The sequence below is a fragment of the Zonotrichia albicollis genome, chromosome 36 (genome assembly GCF_047830755.1).
Source record: "Zonotrichia albicollis isolate bZonAlb1 chromosome 36, bZonAlb1.hap1, whole genome shotgun sequence".
In the NCBI taxonomy this organism is placed as follows: domain Eukaryota; kingdom Metazoa; phylum Chordata; class Aves; order Passeriformes; family Passerellidae; genus Zonotrichia; species Zonotrichia albicollis.
In genome coordinates this window covers 172,378-193,631 of record NC_133854.1, presented here as the reverse complement: position 1 = coordinate 193,631, position 21,254 = coordinate 172,378, and the positions used below count along the sequence as shown (strand labels likewise).

Here is a 21,254-nt window from a genome sequence, read left to right as displayed (position 1 = left end):
CCAATGTCCCCAGTGTCCCCAACTGTCCCCAATGTCCCCAACTGTCCCCACTGTCCCCAATGTCCCCATTGTCCCCAATGTCCCCAGTGTCCCAAATGTCCCCAACTGTCCCCACTGTCCCCAATGCCCCCAATGTCTCCAATGTCCCCAATGTCCCCAATGTCCCCCACTGTCCCCAATGTCCCCAATGTCCCCCACTATCCCCAATGTCCCCAACTGTCCCCAATGTCCCCAATGTCCCCCACTGTCCCCAATGTCCCCAATGTCCCCCACTATCCCCAATGTCCCCAACTGTCCCCACTGTCCCCAGTGTCCCCACTGTCTCCAACTGACCCCACTGTCCCCAATGTCCCCATGTCCCCAATGTCCCCAATGTCCCCAATGTCCGCAATGTCCCCAATGTCTCCACTGTCCCCAATATCCCCAGTGTCCCCAGTGTCCCCAATCTCCCCAATGTCCCCAATGTCCCCAGTGTCCCCAACTGTCCCCACTGTCCCCAGCGTACTCGGCCCACCTGGACTCGGAGCTGCCCCCCCAGAGTTTCCTGGGCCCCGAGTTCCCCCCGGCGCTGACCCCGACGTCCCCGCGGCGCTTCTCGCCCGGCCCCAAGGAGCTGCTGCCCGACGACGACGTCCCCAGGTCTGTCCCCAATGTCCCCAAATGTCCCCAAGGGTCCCCAAAGGTCACTCAGGGTCCCCAGGGGTCACTCAGGGCTGTCCCCAGTGTCCTTCTCGCCCGGCCCCAAGGAGCTGCTGCCCGACGACGACGTCCCCAGGTCTGTCCCCAATGTCCCCAAATGTCCCCAAGGGTCCCCAAAGGTCACTCAGGGTCCCCAGGGGTCACTCAGGGCTGTCCCCAGTGTCCTTCTCGCCCGGCCCCAAGGAGCTGCTGCCCGACGACGACGTCCCCAGGTCTGTCCCCAATGTCCCCAAATGTCCCCAAGGGTCCCCAAAGGTCACTCAGGGTCCCCAGGGGTCACTCAGGGCTGTCCCCAGTGTCCTTCTCGCCCGGCCCCAAGGAGCTGCTGCCCGACGACGACGTCCCCAGGTCTGTCCCCAATGTCCCCAAATGTCCCCAAGGGTCCCCAAAGGTCACTCAGGGTCCCCAGGGGTCACTCAGGGCTGTCCCCAGTGTCCTTCTCGCCCGGCCCCAAGGAGCTGCTGCCTGACGACGACGTCCCCAGGTCTGTCCCCGACGTCCCCAAATGTCCCCAAGGGTCACTCAGGGGTCACTCAGGGTCCCCAGGGGTCACTCAGGGCTGTCCCCAGTGTCCTTCTCGCCCGGCCCCAAGGAGCTGCTGCCCGACGACGACGTCCCCAGGTCTGTCCCCAATGTCCCCAAAGGTCACTCAGGGTCCCCAAGGGTCACTCAGGGTCCCCAGGGGTCACTCAGGATCCCGTCCCCAAATGTCCCCAAGGGTCACTCAGGGTCCCCAAGGGTCACTCAGGGTCCCCAGTGTCCTTCTCACCCAGCCCCAAGGAGCTGCTGCCCGATAATGACGTCCCCAGGTCTGTCCCCAATGTCCCCAAAGGTCACTCAGGGTCCCCAAGGGTCACTCAGGGTCCCCAGGGGTCACTCAGGGTCCCCAAGGGTCACTCAGGGTCCCCAGTGTCCTTCTCGCCCGGCCCCAAGGAGCTGCTGCCCGACAACGACGTCCCCAGGTCTGTCCCCGATGTCCCCAAATGTCCCCAATGTCCCCAAGGGTCACTCAGGGTCCCCAGGGGTCAGTGAGGGTCCCCAAAGGTCACTCAGGGTCCCCAGGGATCACTCAGGGTCCCATCCCCAAATGTCCCCAAGGGTCACTCAGGATCCCCAAGGGTCACTCAGGGTCCCCAAGGGTCATTCAAGGTCACTCAGGGGTGTCCTTAATGCCCCTGACACCCCCAATGTCCCCCAATGTCCCCGATATCCTAAATCCCCTCAATGTCCCCAAATCCCCCACAATGTCCTCAATCCCCCCAATGTCCCCAATGTCCCCAAATCTCATTTTTCCCAATTTCCTCCCATTTTTTTCCCCAACATCTCAAACATCCCCAATGCCCCCAATGTCCCCAATCCCCCCAGTGTCCCCAAATCCCCCAAAATGTCCTCAAATCCCCCAAAGTGTCCCCAATCCCCCCAATGTCCCCAAATGCCCCAAACGTCCCTCCATGTCCCCAATGTCCCCAATCCCCCCAATGTCCCCAAATCTCATTTTTCCCAATTTCCTCCCATTTTTTTTCCCCAACATCCCAAACATCCCCAACGCCCCCAATCCCCCCAACGTCCCCAAAGTCCCCAATCCCCCCAATGTCCCCAATGTCCTCAAATCCCCCAAAATGTCCCCAATCCCCTCAATGTCCCCAATCCCCCCAATGTCCCCAATGTCCCCAAATCTCATTTTTCCCAATTTTCCCCATTTTTTTCCCCAACATCCCCAACGTCCCCAATGCCCCACAATGTCCCCAACCCTCTCAATGTCCCCAAATCTCATTTTTCCCAATTTCCTCCCATTTTTTTTCCCCGACATCCCAAACATCCCCAACGTCCCCAAATGTCCCCAATGTCCCAAATCTCAATTTCCCCTATTTTTTCCCCAGTGTCCCAAATTCCCCCCAATCCCCCCAATGTCCCAAATGTCCCCAATCCCCCCAATGTCCCCAATGTCCCCAAATCTCATTTTTCCCAATTTTCCCCATTTTTTCCCCAACATCCCCAACGTCCCCAATGCCCCACAATGTCCCCAACCCTCTCAATGACCCCAAATCTCAATTTTTCCAATTTCCTCCCATTTTTTTCCCCAACATCCCAAACATCCCCAATGCCCCCAATCCCCCCAACGTCCCCAATGTCCCCAATGTCCCCAAATCTCAATTTCCCCTATTTTTTCCCCAGTGTCCCCAATTCCCCCCAATCCCCCCAATGTCCTCAAATCCCCACAATGTCCCCAATCCCCCCAATGACCACAGTGTCCCCAAATCTCAATTTTCCCAATTTTCCCCCATTTTTTTCCCCAACATCCCAAACATCCCCAACGTCCCCAATCCCCCACATGTCCCCTAATCCCCCCAATGTCCCCCAATCCCCCCGATATCCCCAATCCCCCCAATGCCCCCAACGTCCCCAACGTCCCCAAATCCCCCCAATGTCCCCAATCCTCCCAATGACCCCAATGTCCCCAAATCTCATTTTTTCCCAATTTTCTCCCATTTTTCCCCATTTTTTTTCCCCAACATCTCAAACATCCCCAACGTCCCCAATGCCCCCAACGCCCCCAATGTCCCCAACGTCCCCAATGTCCCCAAATGTCCCCAATCCCCCCGATGTCCCCGATGTCCCCAAATGTCCCCAATGTCCCCGCTGTCCGCAGGGACCCGCGGCGCATCGTGATCCCGCGCGGCTCCACCGGGCTGGGCTTCAACATCGTGGGCGGCGAGGACGGCGAGGGGATCTTCATCTCCTTCATCCTGGCCGGCGGCCCGGCCGACCTCAGCGGGGAGCTGCGCAAGGGCGACCAGATCCTCTCGGTGGGTGGCCCTGGGGACACCCTGGGGACACCTGGTGGCACTTGGGGACACCGGGAGAAGGGGTGGAATGGGGCGGTTTGGGCGATTTTTGGGGTTTTTTTGGGGTTTTTTTGGGGTTTTTGGTCTCCACCATCATCATCATCACCGTGAGAAGGGGTCCCAGGTCGTCCTCAGAGTGTCCCCAAGGTGTCACATCCCCTTGGTGGCACTTGGGGACACCTGGTGGCACCTGGGGTGGCAGTGGAATGGGGTGGTTTGAGTGATTTTTGGGGTTTTTTGGGTTTTTTGTGGAGGTTTTTGGGGTTTTTGGTTGTCACCATCATCATCCTCACCATGGGAAGGGGTCCCGAGGTGCCCAGGGTGTCCCCAGGGTGTCCCCAGGGTGTCCCCAGGGTGTCCCCACCTGTCCTTGGTGTCCCCAGGTGTCCCTAAATGTCCTTTTTGGCCCCATTTTCCCCCAATTTTTCCCAAAATTTCCCATTTTTCCCCCATTTCCCCTGCCCTAACCGTGTCCCCAAAGTGCCACCAAATGTCCCCAAATGTCCCCGAATGTCCCCGCAGGTGAACGGGGTCGATCTGCGCGGTGCCACCCACGAGCAGGCGGCGCTGGCGCTCAAGAACGCCGGGCAGTCGGTGACAATCGTGGCCCAGTACCGGCCCGAAGGTGACACCAATGTCCCCAAATGTCCCCCAATGTCCCCAAATGTCCCCAAGGGTCACCAAACCCATGGCAATGTCCCCAAGGGTGTCCCCAGGCCATCCCCAGGGACAATGGTGGCACGGTCCCGGCCTGAAGGTGACACCGATGTCCCCCAATGTCCCCAAATGTCCCCCCAAGTGTCCCCAATGTCCCCCAATCCCCCCAATGCCCCCAATGTCCCCACTGTCCCCAAATGTCCCCAATGTCCCCCAATGTCCCCCAGTGTCCCCAATGTCCCCATTGACCTCCAATATCCCCAGATGTCCCCCAATGTCCCCAATCTCCCCAATGTCCCCAATGTCCCCACTGTCCCCCAATGTCCCCAAATGACCCCCAATGTCCCCAATGTCCCCAAATGTCCCCAATGTCCCCAATGTCCCCAAATGTCCCCCCAAGTGTCCCCAATGTCCCCCAATGTCCCCAAATGTCCCCAAGGGTCACCAAACCCATGGCAGTGTCCCCAAGGGTCACCAAATGTCCCCAAGGGTGTCCCCAGGCCATCCCCAGGGACAATGGTGGCACAGTCCCGACCTGAAGGTGACACCAATGTCCCCAAATGTCCCCAAATGTCCCCCCAAGTGTCCCCAATGTCCCCCCAATGTCCCCAAATGTTCCCAATCCCCCCAATGTTCCCATTGACCCCCAATGTCCCCAATGTCCCCAAATGTCCCCCCAAGTGTCCCCAAAGTCCCCCAATGTACCCCAATGTCCCCCCAATGTCCCCAAATGTCCCCAAATGTCCCCAAGGGTCACCAAACCCATGGCAATGTCCCCAAGGGTCACTAAATGTCCCCACTGTCCCAAATGTCCCCCCAAATGTCCCCCCAATCCCCCCAATGTCCCCAGATGTCCCCAAATGTCCCCCCAATGTCCCCAGATGTCCCCCCAACTGTCCCCAATGTCCCCAATGTCCCCATTGACCCCCAATATCCCCAGATATCCCCAAATGTCCCCAATGTCCCCCAATGTCCCCAATGTCCCCAATGTCCCCAAATGTCCCCAAGGGTCACCAAAACCCCCTCAATGTCCTGAATCCCCCAACGATCCCAAAATTCCCCAAAATTCCCAATTTTTCCAAATCCCCCGGAATTCACCCCAAATTCCCCCCAAATTTCAGAGTACGGGCGCTTCGAGGCCAAGATCCCCCAAATATCCCCAAAATATCCCTAAAAATCAGAAAAAAAATTCCCAAAATTCCCAATTTTCCCAAATCCCCCAAACCCCTCCTTGATCCCAAAATTCCCAATTTTCCCAAAATCCCTGGAATTCACCCCAAATTTCAGAGTACGGGCGCTTCGAGGCCAAGATCCCCCAAATATCCCCAAAAAATCCCTAAAAATCAGAAAAAAAATTCCCAAAATTCCCAATTTTCCCAAATCCCCCAAACCCCTCCTTGATCCCAAAATTCCCAATTTTCCCAAAATCCCAAGAATTCACCCCAAATCCCCCCCAAATTTCAGAGTACGGGCGCTTCGAGGCCAAATCCCCCAGATATCCCCAAAAAATCCCTAAAAATCAGAAAAAAATCCCAAAATTCCCAATTTTCCCAAATCCCCCAAACCCCTCTTGATCCCAAAATTCCCAATTTTCCCAAAATCCCAAGAATTCACCCCAAAACCCCCCATTGTTTCAGAGTACGGGCTCTTCGAGGCCAAGATCCCCCAAATATCCCCAAAAAATCCCTAAAAATCAGAAAAAATCCCCAAATTCCCAATTTTCCCAAATCCCCCAAACCCCTCCTTGATCCCAAAATTCCCAATTTTCCCAAAATCCCAAGAATTCACCCCAAATTTCAGAGTACGGGCGCTTCGAGGCCAAGATCCACGACCTGCGGGAGCAGCTCCTGAGCAGCAGCCTCGGCTCCGGCAGCGCCTCCCTGCGCAGCGACCCCAAACGCGGCTTCTACGTCCGGTGGGGACACCTGGGGACATCTGGGGACATTTGGGGACATTTGGGGATTTTTTGGGATTTTTTGTGATTTTTTTGTGATTTTTTTCGGTGATTTTTTGTGATTTTTTGTGATTTTTTGGTGATTTTTTATTGATTTTTTAGCGATTTTTTAGGATTTTTTGTGATTTTTTTGGCCATTTTTTGGAGATTTTTTCAGATTTGGGATCTTGAGGACATTTGGGACATCAAGGGGATTTAGATGATTTGGGGGAGTTTAGGATTTTTTGATGTATTTGGGATTTTTTGGGGTTTTTTTGGGGTATTTGGGATCTCTGGGCTCCGGCAGCGCCTCCCTGCGCAGCGACCCCAAACGCGGCTTCTACGTCCGGTGGGGACACCTGGGGACACCTGGGGACATTTGGGGACATTTCAGGATTTTTGGAGATTTTTTGGGATTTTTTTGGGATTTTTTTGGGATTTTTTTCGGTGATTTTTTGGGATTTTTTGGTGATTTTTTGTGAATTTTTTAGGTTTTTGTTGGGGATTTTTTGCTGATTTTTCATGATTTTTTGAGGGATTTTTTAGATTTGGGATCTTAAGGACTTTTGAGGGTTTTGGGGATTTTTTGGGGTTTTTTTTGGGGTATTTGGGATCTCTGGGTTCCGGCAGCGCCTCCCTGCGCAGCGACCCCAAACGCGGCTTCTACGTCCGGTGGGGACACCTGGGGACATTTGGGGACATTTGGGAAATTTTTGGGATTTTTTGGGATTTTTTTTGGATTTTTTTCGGTGATTTTTTGTGATTTTTTGGTGATTTTTTGTGATTTTTTGGGGATTTTTTGTGAATTTTTTTGAATTTTTTAAGGTTTTTTGGGGGATTTTTTGCTGATTTTTTCATGATTTTTTGAGGGATTTTTCAGAATTGGGATCTTGGGGATTTTGGGGGTTTAGGGGATTTTTTTGGGTTTTTTTTGGGGTATTTGGGATCTCTGGGCTCCGGCAGCGCCTCCCTGCGCAGCGACCCCAAACGCGGCTTCTACGTCCGGTGGGGACATTTTGGGATTCTTTGGGATTTTTTTGGGATTTTGGGATTTTTTTTTTTTTTTGGGGATTTTTTTGGATTTTTTTGGTGATTTTTTGGGATTTTTTGGGATTTTTTTCGGTGATTTTTTGGGATTTTCTGGTGATTTTCTGTGATTTTTTGTGATTTTTTTGTGAATTTTTTAAGGTTTTTTGGGGGATTTTTTGCTGATTTTTTCATGATTTTTTGAGGGATTTTTCAGATTTGGGATCTTAAGTACTTTTGAGGGTTTTTGGGGTTTTGAGGATTTTTCGGTGATTTTTTGGTGATTTTTTGGGATTTTTTTGTGAATTTTTTAGGGTTTTTTTGGGGATTTTTTGCTGATTTTTTCATGATTTTTTGAGGGATTTTTCAGATTTGGGATCTTAAGGACTTTTGAGGGTTTTGGGGCAGTTTGGGGTTTTTTGGGGGATTTTTTCTGAATTTTTGTGATTTTTCTGTGAATTTTTGGGATTTTTTTTTGTGATGTTTTGGTCATTTTTTGAGGTGTTTTTGGGATTTGGGATCTTGGGGATATTTGGGGGATTTGGGGTTTTTGGGATTTTTTAATGTTTTTCTGGGGTTTTATTTTGAGATTTTTTGTGAATTTTTGTGATTTTTTTTGCAAATTTTTTGCAATTTTTGTAGGATTTTTTTTTTGAGAGGTTTTTTTGGGGGATTTTTCAGATTTGGGACCTTGGGGACATTTGGGGACATTTGGGGACATGGAGGGGATTTTGGGGAGTTTGGGGTTTTTGGAAATGTTTGGGGATTTTTTGGGGATTTTTTTTGGGATATTTGGGATCTCTCGGCTCTGGCTCTCACTGGGCTGTACTGGTTTATACTGGGACAAACTGGGATGGACTGGGGAACACTGGGGGAAGTGACCCCGGGCAGGTGACAAAGGTGACAAAGGTGACAATGGCACCGGGGTGTGACAAGGCCAAGGACGTGAGGGGGGAATGGGGACATTGAGAGCTCTGGGCTGTACTGGGATGAACTGGGATGAACTGGGATGAACTGGTTCATACTGGGATGGACTGGGATGACCCCAGGGGAGGTGACAAAGGTGACAAAGGTGACAATGGCACCGCAGGGCCCTCTTTGACTGTGACAAGGCCAAGGACAATGGGGACAATAAAGGACACTGTGAGCACTGGGATGAACTGGTTTATACTGGTTCATACTGGGACGAATTGGGATGAACTGGGGGACACTGAGGGTGACCCAGGGGAGGTGACAAAGGTGACACAGGTGACATTGCCCCCCCAGGGCCCTGTTTGACTGTGACAAGGCCAAAGACTTAAGGGGGAATATGGGGATGGAATGGGGACATTGGGAGCACTGGGCTGAACTGGGATGAACTGGGATGAACTGGTTCATACTGGGATGAACTGGTTGTGTCCCCAGTGACCCTGGGGAGGTGACAAAGGTGACAAAGGTGACAAAGGTGACAATGGCACCGCAGGGCCCTCTTTGACTGTGACAAGGCCAAGGACAATGGGGACAATAATGGACACTGTGAGCACTGGGATGAACTGGGCTGAATTGGATTTTTTTTTTTTTTTTTTATATTTTTTTTTTTTTTTTTTATTATAACTGGTTCATACTGGGATGGACTGGGGGACACTGAGGGTGACCCAGGTGACCCAGACGAGGTGACACAGGTGACAAAGGTGACATTCCCCCCCCCAGGCCCCTGTTTGACTACGACAAGGCCAAGGACAATGGGGACAATAAAGGACACCGGGAGCACTGGGCTGTACTGGGATGAACTGGGATGAACTGGTTCATACTGGGATGAACTGGTGGTGTCCCCAGTGACCCAGGGGAGGTGACAAAGGTGACAAAGGTGACAGTGCCCCCCCAGGGCCCTGTTTGACTACGACAAGGCCAAGGACGTGAGGAGGGGAATGGGGACAATAAAGAACACCGGGAGCACTGGGATGAACTGGGATGAACCGGTTCATACTGGTCCATACTGGGATGAACTGGGGGACACTGAGGGTGACCCAGGTGACCCCAGGGAGGTGACAAAGGTGACAAAGGTGACAATGGCACCGCAGGGCCCAGTTTGACTACGACAAGGCCAAGGACAATGGGGACAATAAAGGACACTGTGAGCACTGGGCTGAACTGGGATGAACTGGGATGAACTGGGATGAGCTGGGGGTGTCCCCAGTGACCCCAGGGAGGTGACGCAGGTGACAAAGGTGACAGAGGTGACATTCCCCCCCCCAGGCCCTGTTTGACTGTGACAAGGCCAAGGACATGGGGAGGGGAATGGATGAAATGGGGGACATTGGGATGTACTGGTTTATACTGGTTCATACTGGGATGAGCTGGGGGACACTGAGGGTGACCCAGGTGACCCCGGGGAGGTGACAAAGGTGACAAAGGTGACACAGGTGACATTGCCCCCCAGGGCCCTGTTTGACTGTGACAAGGCCAAGGACTTAAGGGGGAATATGGGGATGGAATGGGGACATTGGGAGCACTGGGATGAACTGGGACGAACTGGTTCATACTGGGATGGACTGGGATGAACCGGGGGACACTGAGGGTGACCCAGGGGAGGTGACAAAGGTGACAAAGATGACATTGCCCCCCCAGGGCCCTGTTTGACTACGACAAGGCCAAGGACGTGGGGAGGGGAATGGGGACAATAATGGACACTGGGAGCACTGGGCTGTACTGGGATGAACTGGGATGAACTGGTTCATACTGGGATGAGCTGGGGGTGTCCCCAGTGACCCAGGGGAGGTGACACAGGTGACAAAGGTGACATTGCCCCCCCAGGGCCCTGTTTGACTGTGACAAGGCCAAGGACGTGGGGAGGGGGAATGGATGGAATGGGGACATTGGGAGCATTGGGCTGTACTGGTTTATACTGGTTCATACTGGGACGAACTGGGATGAACTGGGGGTGTCCCCAGTGAGCCCGGGAGGTGACACAGGTGACAAAGGTGACAGTGCCCCCCCAGGGCCCTGTTTGACTGTGACAAGGCCAAGGACTTAAGGGGGAATATGGGGATGGATGCAATGGGGACATTAGGGTCATTGGGATGTACTGGTTTATACTGGTTCATACTGGGACGAACTGGGATGAGCTGGGGGTGTCCCCAGTGACCCCGGGGAGGTGACGCAGGTGACAAAGGTGACAAAGGTGACATTCCCCACCACAGGGCCCTGTTTGACTACGACAAGGCCAAGGACTTAAGGGGGAATATGGGGATGGAATGGGGACATTGAGAGCACTGGGATGAACTGGGATGAACTGGGACGAACTGGTTCATACTGGGATGAGCTGGGGACACTGAGGGTGACCCAGGGGAGGTGACAAAGGTGACAAAGGTGACCAAGGTGACAGTGCCCTCCCAGGGCCCTCTTTGACTGTGACAAGGCCAAGGCCAATGGGGACAATAAAGGACACTGTGAGCACTGGGATGAACTGGTTTATACTGGTTCATACTGGTTCATACTGGTTCATACTGGGATGAGCTGGGGGACACTGAGGGTGACCCAGGTGACCCCAGGGAGGTGACAAAGGTGACAAAGGTGACAATGGCACCGCAGGGCCTCTTTGACTGTGACAAGGCCAAGGACAATGGGGACAATAAAGGACACTGTGAGCACTGGGATGAACTGGGCTGAACTGGGATGAACTGGTTCATACTGGGATGAACTGGTGGTGTCCCCAGTGACCCCGGGGAGGTGACAAAGGTGACAAAGGTGACAGAGGTGACATTCCCCACCACAGGGCCCTGTTTGACTGTGACAAGGCCAAGGACAATGGGGACAATAATGGACACCGGGAGCACTGGGATGAACTGGGCTGTACTGGGATGAACTGGTTCATACTGGGATGAGCTGGGATGACCCCAGGGGAGGTGACAAAGGTGACAAAGGTGACAAAGGTGACACTGCCCCCCCAGGGCCCTGTTTGACTACGACAAGGCCAAGGATGTGGGGAATATGGGGATGGATGCAATGGGGACATTGAGAGCACTGGGACGAACTGGGACGAACTGGTTCATACTGGGATGAACTGGGGGTGTCCCCAGTGACCCCGGGGAGGTGACAAAGGTGACATTCCCCACCACAGGGCCCTGTTTGACTGTGACAAGGCCAAAGACTTAAGGGGGGAATATGGGGATGGAATGGGGACATTGAGAGCACTGGATGAACTGGGATGAACTGGGACGAACTGGTTCATACTGGGATGACCCTAGGGGAGGTGACACAGGTGACAAAGGTGACATTGCCCCACAGGGCCCTGTTTGACTACGACAAGGCCAAGGACGTGGGGAGGGGAATGGGGACAATAAAGGACACTGTGAGCACTGGGATGAACTGGTTTATACTGGTTCATACTGGGACAAACTGGGATGAACCAGGGGACACTGAGGGTGACCCAGGTGACCCCAGAGGAGGTGACACAGGTGACATTCCCCACCCCAGGGCCCTGTTTGACTACGACAAGGCCAAGGACGTGGGAGGGGAATGGGGACAATAATGGACACCAGGAGCTCTGGGCTGTACTGGGATGAACTGGGACGAACTGGTTCATACTGGTCCATACTGGGATGAACTGGTGGTGCCCCCAGTGACCCCGGGGAGGTGACAAAGGTGACATCCCCACCCCAGGGCCCTGTTTGACTACGACAAGGCCAAGGACGTGGGCTTCCTGAGCCAGGCGCTGAGTTTCCGCTTCGGGGACGTGCTGCACGTCCTGGACGCCTCGGACGAGGAGTGGTGGCAGGCCCGGCTGGTGCTGCCCCCCCAGCAGCCCCCCGACATCGGCTTCGTGCCCAGCAAGCGCCGGTGAGACGCTGGCTCGTACTGGGAGCCACTGGTTTGGACTGGGAGCCACTGGGAGCGAGTTCGGAGTGGTTACGATGGGGTTCAATGGGGTTCAATGGCACTGGGAGGGACTGGGAGGCACTGGGAGGCACTGGGAGGAGGTTTGGGAGCACTGGGACTCACTGGAATAGCCCTGGAGTCACTGGGAGTTACTGGTTCATACTGGGAGTCACTGGTTTGTACTGGGAGTCACTGGTTTGTACTGGGAGTCACTGGTTTGTACTGGTTTGTACTGGGAGTGGATTTGGAGCGGTTCCAATGGGGTTCAATGGCACTGGGAGGGACTGGGAGGCACTGGGAGGCACTGGGAGGAGGTTTGGGAGCACTGGGACTCACTAGAATAGCCCTGGAGTCCCTGGGAGTTACTGGTTTGTACTGGTTTGTACTGGTTTGTACTGGGAGCGAGTTTGGAGTGGTTATAATGGGGTTCAATGGGGTTCAATGGGGTTTTAATGGCACTGGGAGGGACTGGGATGGAGTTTAGGAGCACTGGGGAGTCACTGGTTTGTACTGGGAGCCACTGGTTTGTACTGGGAGTGAGTTTGGTGTCACTGGGAGCCAATATCAGGGAGTTATAATGGGGATTAATGGCACTGGGAGGGACTGGGAGCCACTGGTTTATACTGGGAGCCACTGGTTTGGACTGGGAGTCACTGGGAGCGGATTTGGAGTGGTTACAGTGGGGTTCAATGGGGATTAATGGCACTGGGAGGGCACTGGGAGGGACTGGGATGGAGTTTAGGAGCACTGGGAGTCACTGGTTTATACTGGGAGCCACTGGTTTGTACTGGTTTGTACTGGTTTGTACTGGGAGTCACTGGGAGCGAGTTTGGAGTGGTTATAATGGGGTTCAATGGGGTTTTAATGGCACTGGGAGGGCACTGGGAGGAGGTCTGGGAGCACTGGGACTCACTGGAATAGTCCTGGAGTCACTGGGAGTTACTGGTTCATACTGGGAGCCACTGGTTTGTACTGGGAGCCACTGGGAGCGAGTTTGGAGTGGTTACAGTGGGGTTCAATGGGGATTAATGGCACTGGGAGGGACTGGGAAGGACTGGAGGGACTGGGAGGGCACTGGGAGGGACTGGGATGGAGTTTAGGAGCACTGGGACTCACTGGAATAGCCCTGGAGTCACTGGGAGTTACTGGTTCGTACTGGTTCGTACTGGTTTGTACTGGGAGTGGATTTGGAGCGGTTCCGATGGGGTTCAATGGGGTTCAATGGCACTGGGATGGACTGGGAGGGACTGGGAGGAGGTTTGGGAGCACTGGGACTCACTGGAATAGCCCTGGAGTCACTGGAGTTACTGGTTCATACTGGGAGTCACTGGTTTGTACTGGGGGTCACTGGGAGTTACTGGTTTGTACTGGTTTGTACTGGTTTGTACTGGTTTGTACTGGGAGCGAGTTTGGAGTGGTTATAATGGGGTTCAATGGGGTTCAATGGGTTTTAATGGCACTGGGAGGGACTGGGATGGAGTTTAGGAGCACTGGGAGTCACTGGTTTGTACTGGTTTGTACTGGTTTGTACTGGGAGTGGATTTGGAGCGGTTCCAATGGGGTTCAATGGGGTTCAATGGCACTGGGAGGAACTGGGATGGACTGGGATGGACTGGGATGGACTGGGAGGCACTGGGAGGGAGTTTAGGGACACTGGGAGGTGACTGGGACTCACTGGAACAGCCCTGGAGCCACTGGGAGCCACTGGTTTGTACTGGTTTATACTGGGACTGGATTCGGAGCGGTTCCGATGGGGTTTAATGGCACTGGGGGTTACTGGTTTGTACTGGTTTGTACTGGTTTGTATTGGTTTGGACTGGGAGCCAACACTGGGGTGTTCCAATGGGCTTCAGTGGCACTGGTTTGGACTGGTTTATACTGGTTTGTACTGGTTTGGACTGGTTTGGACTGGGAGTCACTGGAGCCTTACTGGTGGCTATTGGTCTAAACTGGTCCAAACTGGTGCAAACTGGTTTAAACTGGTCCAAACTGGTGCAAACTGGTCCTTACTGGTTTAAACTGGTCCAAACTGGTCCTTACTGGTGCAAACTGGTCCTTACTGGTTGCAGGGTGGAGCGCCGGGAGTGGACGCGGCTCAAGGCCAAGGATCGGGGGCCGGGGGCTCAAGGTGGGGCCTGAAAATCCCCAAATTCCACCCAAAAAAAATCCCAAATTCCACCCAAAAAATTCCCAAAATTCTCCCTAAAAAATTCCCCCAAAAATTCCCCGAAATTCCCCCTAAAAATTCCCAAATTTCTACCCAAAGTCCCTAAAAATTCCCCCAAAATTCTACCCCAAAATCCCCAAAATTCCCTCCAAAAAATCACCAAAATTCTCACTAAAAATCCCCAAAATTTCCTGAAAATTTCCCCAAAAACTCCCCACAAAATCCCAAATCCCTTAAAAACCTCTGAAAAAATCCCAAATTCTCCCAAAATCCCTTCAAAAAATCCCAAGGTCCACCTAAAATCCCCCCAAATTCACCCCAAAATCCCCCCAATCTCTCCCAAAACTCCCCCAAAAAAATCTCAAAAAAATCCCTGAAAATAAAAAAAAAAATCCTTGAAAATCCCCAAAAAATCGCCCAAAGAATCCCCCCAAAAAATCCCAAAAATGGCCCTGGAAATTCCTCCAAAATCCTCAAAATTCCTCCAAAAAATCCCTCTAAAATTCCCCCAAAAAATCCCCAAAAATTTCACAAATCTCCTCCAAAATCCCCCCAAAATACCCAAAAAAATCCTGAAAAATCCCCCCAAAAATCCCCAAAAATTTCACAAATCTCCTCCAAAATCCCCCCAAAATACCCAAAAAAATCTTGAAAAATCCCCCAAAAAATCCCCCTAAAATTCCCCCAAAAATTCCCAAAAATTTCACAAATCTCCTCCAAAATCCCCCAAAATACCCAAAAAAATCCTGAAAAATCCCCCAAAAAATCCCCCTAAAATTCCCCCAAAAAATCCCAAAAAATCTCACAAATCTCCTCCAAAATCCCCCCAAATACCCAAAAAAATCTTGAAAAATCCCTCAAAAAATCCCCCTAAAATTCCCCCCAAAAAATCCCCAAAAATTTCACAAATCTCCTCCAAAATCCCCCCAAAATACCCAAAAAAATCTTGAAAAATTCCCCAAAAAATCCCCCTAAAATTCCCAAAAAAAAATCCCCAAAAATTTCACAAATCTCCTCCAAAATCCCCCCAAAATACCCAAAAAAATCTTGAAAATTCCCCCCAAAAATCCCCAAAAATCTCACAAATCTCCTCCAAAATCCCCCCAAAATCCCCAAAAAAATCTTGAAAAATCCCCCAAAAAATCCCCCTAAAATTCCCCCAAAAAATCTCACAAATCTCCTCCAAAATCCCCCCAAAATACCCCAAAAAAATCTTGAAAAATCCCTCAAAAAATCCCCCTAAAATTCCCCCCCAAAATAATCCCCAAAAATCTCACAAATCTCCTCCAAAATCACCCCAAAATCCCCAAAAAAATCTTGAAAATTCCCCCAAAAATCCCCAAAAATTTCACAAATCTCCTCCAAAATCCCCCCAAAATACCCAAAAAAATCCTGAAAAATCCCCCAAAAAATCCCCAAAATTCCTAAAAATCCAAAAAAATCCCAAAATCCCGAATTCCCCGCAGGCCGCGAGGACGCCGTGCTGAGCTACGAGACGGTGACGCAGATGGAAGGTGAATTTTGGGCTGAAATCCCCCAATTTTGGGATTCCCCTCTCGGGTGGGAGGTTCAGGACCCCTGAAATTTTCAGGAATTTCGGGAATTTTGGGTAAATTTTGGGTAAATTTGGGTTTTTTTGCCGTCCCCAGTTCACTACGCGCGGCCGATCATCATCCTGGGCCCCACCAAGGATCGCGTCAACGACGACCTCCTGTCCGAGTTCCCCGAGAAATTCGGCTCCTGCGTGCCCCGTGAGTCACCTGGGCACACAACTGAGATACACCTGGGCACACCTGGGGGCACCTGGGGGCACCTGAGATACACCTGGGGGCACCCAAACCACACCTGAGATACACCTGGGCACACCTGGGGGCACCTGGGGGCACCCAAAACACACCTGAGATACACCTGGGCACATCTGGGCACACCTGGGCACACCTGGGATACACCTGGTCACACCTGGGATACACCTGGGGGCACCTGGGGCACCTGGGCACACCTGGGCACACCTGGGATACACCTGGTCACACCTGAGATACACCTGGGGCACCTGGGCACACCTCAGATACACCTTGGGGCACCTGAGATACACCTGGGCACACCTGGGGGCACCCAAAACACACCTGGGCACACCTGGGGCATCAGGAACACACCCAGGCACACCTGAGATACACCTTGGGGCACCTGAGATACACCTGGGCACACCTGATACACCTGGGGGCATCAGGAACACACCTCAGATACACCTTGGGGCACCTGAGATAGACCTGGGGGCACCTGGGGGCACACACAGGGACCTCCTGTCTGAGTTCCCCAAGAAATTCGGCTCCTGCGTGCCCCGTGAGTCACCTGGGGCACCTGGGCACACCTGGGGGCACCTGGGGGTGCCTGAGATACACCTGGGCACACCTGGGGGCACCTGGGGGCACCTGGGCACACCTCGGGGCACCTGGGGGCACCCAAAACACACCTGGGCACACCTGGGCACACCTGAGATACACCTGGGGGTACCTGGGTCACACCTGGGCACACCTGGGGGCACCCAAAACACACTAGGGATACACCTGGGCACACCTGGGGGCACCTGGGGGCATCAGAAACCCACCTGAGATACACCTTGGGGCACCTGAGATACACCTGGGGGCATCAGAAACACACCTGGGCACACCTGGGTCCCAACTGGGCACACCTGGGGGCACCTGAGATACACCTGGGCACACCGGGGCCCCATTTATGCCCCATTTCAGGGGTCTCACCCGTCCCAGGTGTGTCCCACCTGTGTCACATGTGTGTCACACCTGTGTCACACCTGTCACACCTGTGTCACACCTGTCTCACCTGTCACACCTGTGTCACACCTGTGTCTCACCTGTCGCACCCGCAGACACGACGCGGCCCAAGCGCGAGTACGAGGTCGACGGCCGCGATTATCACTTTGTGGCCTCGCGGGAGCGCATGGAGAAAGACATCCAGGGACACAAGTTCATCGAGGCGGGGCAGTACAACAGCCACCTCCACCTGTACGGGACGAGCGTGCAATCCGTGAGAGAGGTGGCTGAACAGGTAAATGCACCTGGGCACACCTGGGCACACCTGGGGCAGGGCAGTACAACAGCCACCTGTACGGGACAAGTGTGCAATCAGTGAGAGAGGTGGCTGAACAGGTAAATACACACCTGGGCACACCTGGGTATACCTGGGATACATCTGGGCACACCTGGGTACAGCTGGGTACTGCTGGGAACACACCTGGGCAGGGCAGTACAACAGCCACCTGTACGGGACGAGCGTGCAATCCGTGAGAGAGGTGGCTGAACAGGTGAGATACACACCTGGGCACACCTGGTCACACCTGGGCACACACCTGGGTACTGCTGGGAACACACCTGGGCAGGGCAGTACAACAGCCACCTGTACGGACGAGCGGGCAATCCGTGAGAGAGGTGGCTGAACAGGTAAATACACACCTGGCACAGCTGGGATACACCTGGGCACAGCTGGGCAGGGCAGTACAACAGCCACCTGTACGGGACGAGTGTGCAATCCGTGAGAGAGGTGGCTGAACAGGTAAATACACCTGGGCACAGCTGGGATACACCTGGGCACAGCTGGGCAGGGCAGTACAACAGCCACCTGTACGGGACGAGTGTGCAATCAGTGAGAGAGGTGGCTGAACAGGTGAGATACACCTGGGATACACCTGGGCACACCTGGGTATACCTGGGATACACCTGAACACACCTGGGCACACCTGAACACACCTGGGCACACACCTGGGCACACCTGGGGCGGGGCAGTACAACAGCCACCTGTACGGGACGAGTGTGCAATCCGTCAGAGAGGTGGCTGAACAGGTGAGATACACCTGGGCACACCTGGGTACAGCTGGGCACACCTGGGATACATCTGGGCACACCTGGACACAGCTGGGCACACGTGGGTACTGCTGGGATACACCTGGGGCGGGGCAGTACAACAGGCGCCTGTACGGGACGAGTGTGCAATCCGTGAGAGAGGTGGCTGAACAGGTAAATGCACACCTGGGCACACCTGGGGGAGTGTGGGAACACACCTGGGATACACCTGCGACACACCTGTGTCACCTGCAGGGCAAGCACTGCATCCTGGACGTGTCTGGTGACACCTGGGGGTGGCACGGGGACACCTGGGTGTGGTTTGGGTCACACCTGTGCCTCACCTGGTCACACCTGTGTCACACCTGTGTCACACTGGGCACACCTGTCCCCCGCAGGGCAAGCACTGCATCCTGGACGTGTCTGGTGACACCTGGGGGTGGCACGGGACACCTGGGTGTGGTTTGGGTCACACCTGTGTCACACCTGTGTCACACCTGTGTCACACCTGTCCCTGCAGGGCAAGCACTGCATCCTGGACGTGTCTGGGGGAACATGAGGGTAACTCTGACACACCTGGGGTACCTGTGTCACACCTGGTCACACCTGTGTCACACCTGTGTCACACCTGTGTCACACCTGTGTCACACCTGTGTCACACCTGTGTCACACCTGTTCCCTGCAGGGCAAGCACTGCATCCTGGACGTGTCGGCCACGCCGTGCGGCGGCTCCAGGCGGCGCAGCTGCACCCGATCGCCATCTTCATCCGGCCCAAATCGCTGCAGAACGTGCTGTGAGTCACCTGGGCACACCTGGGCACACCTGGGCACACCTGGGCACACCTGGGCAGTGATTCTGGGTTCATTTTGGGAGATTTTGGGGCACACCCGTTACCCATTGCCATCTTCATCCGGCCCAAATCGCTGCAGAACGTGCTGTGAGTCACCTGGCACACCTGGCACACCTGGGCACACCTGGGCACACCTGGGCAGTGATTCTGGGTTCATTTTGGGGGGATTTGGGGTTCCCATCGCCGTTTTCATCCGGCCCAAATTGCTGCAGAACGTGCTGTGAGTCACCTGGCACACCTGGCACACCTGGGCACACCTGGCACACCTGGGCAGTGATTCTGGGTGGAATTTGAGGGGTTTTAGGGGCATGGTTTGTGCACAGAAAGGGGAAACTGAGGCAGGAGGAGGCGTGGCCATCCATGATGAGAGTGAGGTCGATTTGCATAATGGGTGGGGCTTCCTAATTTACAGGTGAGAGGTGGGTGTGGTTTTATGAATGGGCGTGGCCTCTTGTGAATGAAGCTGCGCTGTGGGAGTGTCCGTGGGAGTTTGTGGGTGTGGCCAGGCGAGGAGGTGGGCGTGTCTCATGGCGCTGTGGGCGTGGCCAGGTGATGTGGGCGTGTCCCAACGTGGCCCCGCCCCCTCAGGGAGATCTCCAAGCGCGTGAGCGAGGAGCAGGCGCGGAAAGCGTTCGACAGAGCCACCAAACTGGAGCAGGAGTTCACCGAGTGCTTCTCAGGTGAGAAACGCACCTGGGCACACCTGGGCACACCTGGGCACACCCAAAATCCCCCTCAAAACCCCCCAAATTCACCCAAACCCCTCCAAAACCCCCCAAAATCCCCTTTATTTTACCGGCAGGGGTCCCTATTCACTCCAAACCTCCCCAAAATTCCCCTCAAATCCATTTTTTCCACCGCTGAAAATCTCTACGCACCCCAAACCAACCCAAAATCCCCTTTTTATTAATCTGCAAGGGTTTCTAAGGGCCCAAACCCCTCCAAACGCTCCCAAAATACCCCAAATTCGCCTAAAATCTCACTTGTTTTACCCTTCAAAGGTCTCTACCCACCCAAACCCCCCCCAAACCCCCCAAAAATTCCCCAAAAATCCCCCAAAAATCCCCTTTTTTTCCATTCCAAAGATCCCTTCCCACCCAAAATCCCCCTAAACCTCCCCAAACCCCCACAATACACCCAAAAAAAATCCCCCTTTTTTTACCCAAACCCCCTCAAAGCTGCCCCAAACCCCCCAAAATCCCCCAAACCCCCCTAAAATCCCTTTTTTATTCACTTCCAAAGATCCCTACTCATCCCAAACCCCCCAAAACCCCCCAAACCCCCCTAAAATCCCCTTTTCATTCACTTCCAAAGATCCCTACTCACCCCAAACCCCCCAAAACCTCCCAAAAATTCCCCAAAAATCCCCTTTTTTTCCACTCCAAAGATCCCTACTCATCCCAAACCCCCCTAAACCTCCCAAATATTCCCCAAAAATCCCCTTTTTTTCCATTCCAAAGATCCCTTCCCACCCAAAACCCCCTCAAACCTCCCCAAAAACCCCCTAAAATCCCCTTTTTTTCCATTCCAAAGATGCCTCCCCACCCAAAACCCCCCCCAAAACCCCCTAAAATCCCCCAAAATCCCATTTTTATTTTCTCTCTCCCCAGCCATGGTGGAAGGCGACAGCTTCGAGGAGATTTACCACAAAGTCAAACGAGTCATCGAGGACCTCTCAGGACCTTTCATTTGGGTCCCCGCCCGCGAGCGGCTTTAGGGCCGGGGGGGGGACCCCCAAAAAATCCCCCCCGCCCCCAAAATCCACAGGAAACCCCCCCCCCCCCAAAAAGAAAAACCAAAAAAAAAACCCCCACCAGGACCTGCTGGGAATTCCCAAAGCCTTGGGAGAGGGGTTGGTTGTTTTTATTTTAATTTTTTTTTTGGTTTTTTTTTTGGTTTTGTTTGTTTTTTGGTGGTTTTTTTTTTTGGGGGGGATCCTCTCCGGTGGTTTTTGGGGGTTGGGGGGAAAATGCCCCCCCCCCCCCATCCGCCCCAAATTTGGACTCTTCTCATTTTTTTGTACATATTTAAGCTCTATATTTGTAACGCCCCGGGGGGCCCCTGAATCGGCCCCTCCCGGCCTCGAATATTTTTGGGGGGGGGGGGGGGTGGGAGGGGTTTGGGGAGGGGTTTTGGGGTTCCCATGGGCCCCTCCCCCACCCCCCTCCCCCTCCCTCGGCGTGGGAAACAAAAGGAGGGGAGGGGGGTGGGGAGGGGAGATGAGAGTATTTTGCATAGAAATTATGGAATTGTGGGAATAAAGCGATGGAGACGCCGGAGGTTCGGGATTGGGGGGGGCTGGGAGGGGAATTTGGGGCGGGGGAGACGCCCCGGATTTAAAATGTTGGGGGATTTTTTGGGTTT

The 21,254-nt window shown here is 53.7% G+C and overlaps 1 protein-coding gene across 1 annotated transcript in view; it reads left to right on the top strand.

Moving 5' to 3' along the window:
* Positions 1 to 20,671, top strand: part of DLG4 (discs large MAGUK scaffold protein 4) — a 29,362-nt gene extending 8,691 nt beyond the window's left edge. The window contains 13 exon segments of the mRNA XM_074531438.1: positions 501 to 639; positions 3,350 to 3,506; positions 4,068 to 4,170; positions 6,003 to 6,117; positions 11,803 to 11,979; positions 14,088 to 14,146; positions 15,652 to 15,699; positions 15,835 to 15,936; positions 17,070 to 17,248; positions 18,725 to 18,752; positions 18,755 to 18,833; positions 19,479 to 19,570; positions 20,501 to 20,671. Coding sequence (XP_074387539.1) covers positions 501 to 639; positions 3,350 to 3,506; positions 4,068 to 4,170; positions 6,003 to 6,117; positions 11,803 to 11,979; positions 14,088 to 14,146; positions 15,652 to 15,699; positions 15,835 to 15,936; positions 17,070 to 17,248; positions 18,725 to 18,752; positions 18,755 to 18,833; positions 19,479 to 19,570; positions 20,501 to 20,607 — 1,385 coding nt within the window. The 3' untranslated portion in view covers positions 20,608 to 20,671.
* The last annotated feature ends 583 nt before the right edge of the window (positions 20,672 to 21,254 follow it).